Source organism: Astyanax mexicanus, chromosome 1, assembly GCF_023375975.1.
Source record: "Astyanax mexicanus isolate ESR-SI-001 chromosome 1, AstMex3_surface, whole genome shotgun sequence".
Classification (NCBI taxonomy): Eukaryota; Metazoa; Chordata; class Actinopteri; order Characiformes; family Acestrorhamphidae; genus Astyanax; species Astyanax mexicanus.
In genome coordinates, this window is record NC_064408.1 from 40840 (window position 1) to 50000 (window position 9161).

Consider the following 9161-nt stretch of genomic DNA (forward strand, 5'->3'; position numbering starts at 1 on the left):
TACTACAGAAGTCAATGTAGGCCAAACTCCTTTCCCTAAGCACCCCGAGGTCTGAAATCAAAATATGTTATCCAACTGACCTCTTTGGGGTTGCCTGCAGAGTTTCGTGCCACATAAGTCAACGTAGGCCAAACTCCTTTCCCCAACCACCCAGAGGTCTGAAATTGCAATATGTTGTCCAACTGGCATCTCTGGGGTTGCCTGCAAAGTTTCGTGCCTCAAAAGTCCACGTAGGCCAAACTCCTTACCGCGTCTGAAATCTAAATATGTCGTCCATCTGGCACTCTTGGGGTTGCCTGCAAAGTTTTGTGCTACAGAAGCCATCGTACGCCAAACTCCTTTCCCCAAGCACCCAGAGGTCTGAAATCAAAATATGTTGTCCAACTGGCACTCTCTGGGGGTTGCCTGCAGAGTTTCATGCTACAGAAGCCATCGTAGGGCAAACTCCTTCCCCCAAGCACCCCGAGGTCTGAAATCAAAATATGCTGTCCATCTGGCACTTTTAGGATCGCCTGCAGAGTTTTGTGATACAGAAGTCAACGTAGGCCAAACCCCTGCCCCTGACAACCCAGAGGTCTGAAATTGAAATATCTTGTCAACCTGGCACTTTTAGGGTTGCCTGCAGATTTTCGTGCCATAGAAGCCATCGTAGGCCAAACTCCTTCTACAAAGCACCCAGAGGTCTGAAATCAAAATATGTTGTCCAACTGGCACTTTTGGGATTGCCTGCAGAGATTCGTGCTACAGAAGTCAACGTAGGCCAAACTCCTTCCCCTGAAAACCCAGAGGTCTGAAATCATAGTAGCTTGTCTAAATGGCACCTCTGGGCTTGCCTGCAAAGTTTCGTGCCTCAAAATCAACGTAGGCCAAAGTCCTTCCCGCGAACATCCATTGGTGTGAAATCAAAATATATTGTCCAACTGGCACCTCTGGGATCGCCTGCCGAGTTTGCTGCCACAGAAGTTAACGTAGGCCAAACTCCTTCCCCTGACAACCCAGAGGTCTGAAAGCGCAATATGTTGTCCATCTGGTACCTTTAAAGTTGTGTATAGAGTTTCGTGCTACAGAAGTCAACGTAGGCCAAACTCCTTCCCCCGAGCACCCAGAGGTCTGAAATTACAATATGTTGTCCAAGTGGCACCTTTGGGGTTGCCCGCAGAGTTTCGTGCCACATAAGTCAACGTAGGTCAAACTCCTTCCCCCGAGCATCAATAGGTCTGAAATCACAATATGTTGTCCAACTGGCACCTTTGGAGTTGCCTGCAGAGTTTTGGGCCACAGAAGTCAATGTGGGTCAAAATCCTTCCCTTGATAACCCAGAGGTCTGAAATCGCAATATGTTGTCCATCTGGCACTTTTAAAGTTGTTTCGTGCTACAGAAATCAATGTAGGCCAAACTCCTTCCCCTGACAACCTAGTGGTCTGAAATCGAAATATGTTGTCCAACAAGCACCGTTGGGGTCGCCTGCAGAGTTTCTTTCAATAGAAGCCATCATAGACCAAACTCCTTCCCCCGAGAAAAAGGTCTGAAATAACAGTATGTTGTTAACGTAGGCTAAACTCCTTTCCCCGACTACTCAGAGATCTGGAATAACAGTATGTTTTGCAACTGGCACCTCTGGGATTGCCTGCACAGTTTTGTGCCACAGAAGTCAACTTAGACCAAACTCCTTCCCCCGACCACCCAGAGGTCTGAAATCAAAGTATATTGTCCAACTGGCACTTGTGGGGATGGCTGCTGAGTTTTTGTGACACAGAAGACACCGTAGGCCAACCGTAGGAGGCAGCTACGGGATTGCCTGCTGAGTTTTGTGTGTCAAAAACCTCCATAGGCCGAACTCCGTCCCCTGACCTTCCAGAGGTCCAACATCGCAGTCATTTGTCCAAGAAGTGAACACGGGGTCACCTGCTCAGTATCTTGCATCAGAAACCTCCGTAGTCCAAACTCCATCCCTCTACATCCCAGAGGTCTAATGTCGCAGTCCATGAGTCACCCCTGAGGTCGCCTGCTGAGTTTTGTGCCTCAGAAACCTCCGTAGGCCAAACTGCGTCTCCCGACCACCCAGAGGTCCGCAGTCGCAGGCAGTCATCCAGGAATCACTCCCGAGGTTTGTGCGTCAGAAACCTTCGTAGGCCAAACTCTGTCCCCCCGACTTTCCAGAGGTCCAACATCGCAGGCTGTCATCCATGAGTCACCCAAGAGATTGCCTGCCAATTTTCATGTGTCAGAACCCTCCCTAGGCTAAACTCCGTCCCCCGACCACCCAGAGGTCTGCAGTCGCAGGCCTTGGTCCATGAGCGACCTCCGAGGTCACCTGCTGAGTTTCGTGTCACAGAATCCACCTAATGCCAAACTCAATCCGCCGACCATCCAGAGGTCCGGCATCGCAGGTGGTCTAAAGCGGCCCTATGGGTTCGCCTCCGGAGCATCATGTCACAAAAGCCACCCTAGCCCAATCTCCACCCCTGACTCTTCATCAAACTCTTTTTTTCTATAAGAATGAACTCAAACAAATAGTAAAATGACTGAACATGGTGCATTGGAACCAATGTCATTAAAATATGCCAAATATATTAGTCTAAAAATAGTTTGTAGAAAGGGCTAGCTTGCAGGCCAGTGTGATTTTTAAGCACTGTTTAATATCTGCAGGTATTAAACAGAGGCTTATAGAACGATCATTTTACCACCAATAAATTATCTTTTAGATCGAACCTCGGTCCCAATGTGTCCTTGGACCCTAATTAGCATTAGGGTTAGGGTTAAAGGTTTATGAAGAGGGTGGCTAATTGTTTAGGATTTTAAACACAAATAAATTGAACATATTTAATAGAACATTACCTCACATTTCCCCATTTAGTTACATATATTTTATGGGGCTAAAGCATATTTAAGGGAGGCTACATCCTCCTAAAACACAAGGTTCCTGCTGACATGGCTTCACCCACAAATACATTTCACTACCCACTGAGGCTTATTGATTATATTGATCACATATGCAGTGTGGTGCTCCTACTGCAACCAGTCATAAACCGTTACATACAATGAATTTGTATCAATTAAACATATCATGCTGATTTTAGTTCATTCAAAACAAAAAAATGTTTTACACCACACATCAAATCACAAAAACAGTGTCTCAAAGCTTGATGCACTCGTTCTACAGTAAGTAACGTAACGCAAGAATGATGAGACATGTAGATGTGGCAATCTTAACATTACACAGTTAATCACTGAACCAACTCACCCTAACCTAAAGGCCCCACCAAGTCTAGTCTGATTGATTTAATTTTATCCAACAGAATAGATAAATTACTTCCTTAGGAGTTTTTATCTTGGATTTAGTGACCATTGCCCATTGTGACCATTGTGGTTAGAAGAATTTTTAAATGAGTGATATTCACTTTACTCTCAATATCTCAGATGTTGATGTAGCTCTAGATTACTTTAGTAAATCATTCTTAGCAGTTGTGAGTAAATACGCACGCTGAGGTTTAAAGATAGGTTGAGCCCCTGGTTTACTAGTGAAATCTCCTCATTACTTAAACAGAGAAATAAAGCTTGGAGTGTTGCAAGACTCACAAAGACTGATGAGAACTGGCTTTCAAACAACTGAGAAATAAATGCACCTCTGAAATTACAAATGCCAAATCCAATTATTATCTCAGTTTCTTCACCAACTCTTTCTGCACCATAAAATCTATAAACTCACTTAAAAACAATCCTTCCAAAATCCTTCAATGACCACGAAATATCTGAGCAGAAGGAGCTCTGTCATGGTTTTAATGTACATTTCACTACAACTGCTCATATATTTAAAAACTCAGATGTAACGACAGTAAAAGCCTGACTTCACCTCACATTTCCTCACCTTTCACCTGAACAGCACCCGCACACTGACCCTCACCTAACCAGTTTAACCAGTTCACCCAGTTCTGCTGTAGGTCCACACCACAGTTTCATATCAAACTAAATCACATCCTGATTCAGCGCAACACTGAGAGCAGCGCGTGGGCGTGGCCTGGTTCAACCTCGTGTGGAGGGTGTGACGAAATTCACTTTCTGATTGGGTGGGAGGCTGCGCTGACGGCGTGACGTGCACTTGCTGTAATTTTATTTCCCACCCGTATTCAGACAAGCACCGTACCTTCTGTATTTGGATTGGTCAGTAATGCAATAGAAAGAAATGTCTGAGCACTCCGAGAGTGAACACAGAGAGTGAACACTGAGAGTGAACACTGATTATTGATTAATAAAATAATATCTATATTTTATATTGATTAAATATGGTTGATTATATAGTTATACCGTATTTTTTATTATTAATACTGATTTTCTCCTCGCGGTTTTAGGAAGAACAACTATCCAATCACAGCGGGAGAGGGCGGGTCTTGATCTTGGGCTAAAGGGCGTAGTTCTTGTCAGTATGGAAGCAGTAGCCAATGAGAGTGAAGAGGGACGGGGCTGTGTGAATAGAGGTGGGGTATAGATGACGGTCAGCGCGTCCTGTGTGACTCGCTCTCAGGATTAAAGAGTACAATCAGTCTGTGATTTATTTACTATTTATTTATTACTTTTATTTATTGATTGGTTTTATTTGCCCGGAGATTAATCCGGGTTAATATGAGCTCCAGGCCGCTGCGCTTCTGTCCTTGGCTGTCTGGCTGAGTTGTAGCCGGGCTGGGTTAGCCGGGGAGACGGGCGGGGAGCTGCGGGACGCGGGGATGGATTTCGCGCTGAGCGGGGTGGCCGCCTGCGGGGCGTGCGTGTTCACTAACCCGCTGGAGGTGGTGAAGACCCGGATGCAGCTGCAGGGAGAGCTCCAGAGCCGCGGCTCTTACCGGGTCCATTACAGGAACGTATTCCACGCCTTCTACACTATCGGGCGCGTGGAGGGGCTGCGCGGGCTGCAGCGGGGGCTCATGGCCGGGATGCTGTACCAGTTCTTCATGAACGGAGTTCGGCTCGGTTCCTACGCGCTGATCGAGTCCGCCGGGTACATCCACACGGGGGGGCGCGTCAGCGCCGCCAAGAGCACCGCCGCCGGGGCCGCCAGCGGGGTGGTGGGGGCGGTGATGGGCAGCCCCATTTACCTGGTGAGTCCCTGATCAATAATCATAATAATACATCACTGAGAAACTGTGATCAGACAGATGAAGGAGAGAAATAAGTAAACACTGATCAATAAAACACTGTGAGATCAATAATCAGTTTTACTTTAATCAGCGGGAGGAGTATATCAATACTGATAATCTAATCAAATTAAAACTCTTTAATCTACAGTTAGGATGAAGATAGAGTTCGTGGTGTTGATGGTATAGATGGTGTTGGTACTGTTGGTGAAGATGGTATAGATCAGGGGTATTTAATTAGAATTCAGTTTGGTCCAGTTAGAGAAAATTTCGACAGGCTAAGGTCCGGACCGATTTTTAACTTGTGTTATAATTAAGTGCTATATCCTGTAAGTTTGTTTGAACTATGATGACAAAATGTAATAATAATAATAAAAATGCCTCTCTGGCCAGATTTTGTTTACATCCCTCGCCTGTCTCTCTCTCTGTTGCGCTCAGCGTGTCTTTAGTTTCAGTCCGTTCTTGTTTTTCCGCCCGTTCTCAGGCTCCCTATCTCTTTAAAAAGGCGTTTTTTCACGGCCGCGTCTCAATTCAACAGCCGGAGCAGCGGGACCTCGACCCTGACAACACGGGTTCGATCCCGCGTGAGGAGCGGTGTGTTTATTTTTTCTTTTTTTTCTTACCGCATCTACACAGAGCTGATTGGCAGAGGAGAGCGTTTGGTGATCTTACCCCACACGTGATTGGTCTGTGAGTTTACTGCGCCGCAAAGCACGTATACAATTCAGTCCTTCTCAGTAGGTCTGGGTCCGGACCCAGACCGTGGTCCACCTATTAGTGACCTCCGGTATAGATGGTCTAAGTGGTAATGGTGTTGGTGTAGGTGGTGTATAGATGGTGTTGGTAGTGAAGATGGTATAGATGGTGTTGGTAGTGAATATGGTATAGATGGTGTTGCAATTGGTAGTATAGATGGTGTTCGTATTGGTAGTGAAGATGGTATAGATGGTGTTCGTATTGGTAGTGAAGATGGTATTGATGGTATTGGTAGTGAAGATGGTATAGATGGTGTTGGTATTGGTAGTGAAGATGGTATAGATGGTATTGGTAGTGAAGTTGGTATAGATGGTGTTGCAATTGGTAGTAAAGATGGTATAGATGGTGTTCGTATTGGTAGTGAAGATGGTATTGTTGGTATTGGTAGTGAAGATGTTATAGATGGTGTTGCTATTTGTAGTGAAGATGGTATAGATGGTATTGGTAGTGAAGATGGTATAGATGGTATTGGTATTGGTATCGTTATACTTCCGGCGCCGACGCGAGTGGCTGCCTGTTCCAGTAGCTCCGTCTTCCAAGATTTTCCCCCCGGGGATCAATAAAGTATCTATCTATCTATCTATCTATCTATCTATCTATCTATCTATCTATCTATCTATCTATCTATCTATCTATCTATCTATCTATCTAGAGAAGATGGTATAGATGGTATTGGTAATGAAGATGGTATAGATGGTGTGGAGTAAGTGTTAATGTGAGGATGTTAATGATGGTATTCACGATGGTGTTGATGGCGTTGATGGCATTAGTGTTGATGTAAATATGGAGGGTTTAGATGGTGCTGGTGTGTTGATAATGGAATTGGTGATGGTGTTAATGGTGTAATGGCTTTTGTGGTTGTGTTGTTGATCATAGCATTGGTGTAGGTGTAGGTGTTGATGGATTAGTTGGTGATGGTGTAGGTGTTGATGGATTAGTTGGTGATGGTGTAGGTGTTGATGGATTAGTTGGTGATGGTGTAGGTGTTGATGGTTTAGTTGGTGATGGTGTAGGTGTTGATAGATTAGTTGGTGATGGGTTAGGTGTTGATGGATTAGTTGGTGATGGTGTAGGTGTTGATGGATTAGTTGGTGATGGTGTAGGTGTTGATGGTTTAGTTGGTGATGGTGTAGGTGTTGATGGTTTAGTTGGTGATGGTGTAGGTGTTGATGGTTTAGTTGGTGATGGTGTAGGTGTTGATAGATTAGTTGGTGATGGGTTAGGTGTTGATGGATTAGTTGGTGATGGTGTAGGTGTTGATGGATTAGTTGGTGATGGTGTAGGTGTTGATGGATTAGTTGGTGATGGTGTAGGTGTTGATGGATTAGTTGGTGATGGTGTAGGTGTTGATGGTTTAGTTGGTGATGGTGTAGGTGTTGATGGTTTAGTTGGTGATGGTGTAGGTGTTGATGGATTAGTTGATGATGGTGTAGGTGTTGATGGATTAGTTGGTGATGGTGTAGGTGTTGATAGATTAGTTGGTGATGGTGTAGGTGTTGATGGATTAGTTGGTGATGGTGAAGGTGTTGATGGATTAGTTGGTGATGGTGTAGGTGTTGATGGATTAGTTGGTGATTGTGTAGGTGTTGATGGATTAGTTGGTGATGGTGTAGGTGTTGATGGATTAGTTGGTGATGGTGTAGGTGTTGATGGATTAGTTGGTGATGGTGTAGGTGTTGATGGATTAGTTGGTGATGGTGTAGGTGTTGATGGTTTAGTTGGTGATGGTGTAGGTGTTGATGGTTTAGTTGGTGATGGTGTAGGTGTTGATGGATTAGTTGATGATGGTGTAGGTGTTGATGGATTAGTTGGTGATGGTGTAGGTGTTGATAGATTAGTTGGTGATGGTGTAGGTGTTGATGGATTAGTTGGTGATGGTGAAGGTGTTGATGGATTAGTTGGTGATGGTGTAGGTGTTGATGGATTAGTTGGTGATGGTGTAGGTGTTGATGGATTAGTTGGTGATGGGTTAGGTGTTGATGGATAAGTTGGTGATGGGTTAGGTGTTGGTGGATTAGTTGGTGATGGTGTAAGTGTTGATGGATTAGTTGGTGATGGTGTAGGTGTTGATAGATTAGTTGGTGATGGTGTAGGTGTTGATGGATTAGTTGGTGATGGTGTAGGTGTTGATGGATTAGTTGGTGATGGTGTAGGTGTTGATGGATTAGTTGGTGATGGTGTAGGTGTTGATGGATTAGTTGGTGATGGTGTAGGTGTTGATGGATTAGTTGGTGATGGTGTAGGTGTTGATGGATTAGTTGGTGATGGTGTAGGTGTTGATGGATTAGTTGGTGATGGTGTAGGTGTTGATGGATTAGTTGGTGATGGTGTAGGTGTTGATGGATTAGTTGGTGATGGTGTAGGTGTTGATGGATTAGTTGGTGATGGTGTAGGTGTTGATGGATTAGTTGGTGATGGTGTAGGTGTTGATGGTTTAGTTGGTGATGGTGTAGGTGTTGATGGATTAGTTGGTGATGGTGTAGGTGTTGATGGATTAGTTGGTGATGATGTAGGTGTTGATGGATTAGTTGGTGATGGTGTAGGTGTTGATGGTTTAGTTGGTGATGGTGTAGGTGTTGATGGATTAGTTGGTGATGGTGTAGGTGTTGATGGATTAGTTGGTGATGGTGTAGGTGTTGATGGATTAGTTGGTGATGGTGTAGGTGTTGATGGATTAGTTGGTGATGGTGTAGGTGTTGATGGATTAATTGGTGATGGTGTAGGTGTTGATGGATTAGTTGGTGATGGGTTAGGTGTTGATGGATTAGTTGGTGATGGTGTAGGTGTTGATGGATTAGTTGGTGATGGTGTAGGTGTTGATGGATTAGTTGGTGATGGTGTAGGTGTTGATGGATTAGTTGGTGATGGTGTAGGTGTTGATGGATTAGTTGGTGATGGTGTAGGTGTTGATGGATTAGTTGGTGATGGTGTAGGTGTTGATGGTTTAGTTGGTGATGGTGTAGGTGTTGATGGATTAGTTGGTGATGGGTTAGGTGTTGATGGATTAGTTGGTGATGGTGTAGGTGTTGATGGATTAGTTGGTGATGATGTAGGTGTTGATGGATTAGTTGGTGATGGTGTAGGTGTTGATGGTTTAGTTGGTGATGGTGTAGGTGTTGATGGATTAGTTGGTGATGGTGTAGGTGTTGATAGATTAGTTGGTGATGGTGTAGGTGTTGATGGATTAGTTGGTGATGGTGTAGGTGTTGATGGATTAGTTGGTGATGATGTAGGTGTTGATGGATTAGTTGGTGATGGTGTAAGTGTTGATGGAT

At 44.5% G+C, this 9161-nt stretch overlaps 1 protein-coding gene across 1 annotated transcript in view; it reads left to right on the forward strand.

Annotated features, from left to right (window-relative positions):
• Positions 1 to 4459: 4459 nt before the first annotated feature.
• Positions 4460 to 9161, forward strand: part of slc25a35 (solute carrier family 25 member 35) — a 9977-nt gene continuing 5275 nt past the window's right edge. Inside the window, exon 1 of the mRNA XM_022663405.2 lies at positions 4460 to 5094. Within this exon, the coding sequence (XP_022519126.2) occupies positions 4723 to 5094 (372 nt within the window). The 5' untranslated portion in view covers positions 4460 to 4722. The remainder of the gene's footprint in view (positions 5095 to 9161) is intronic.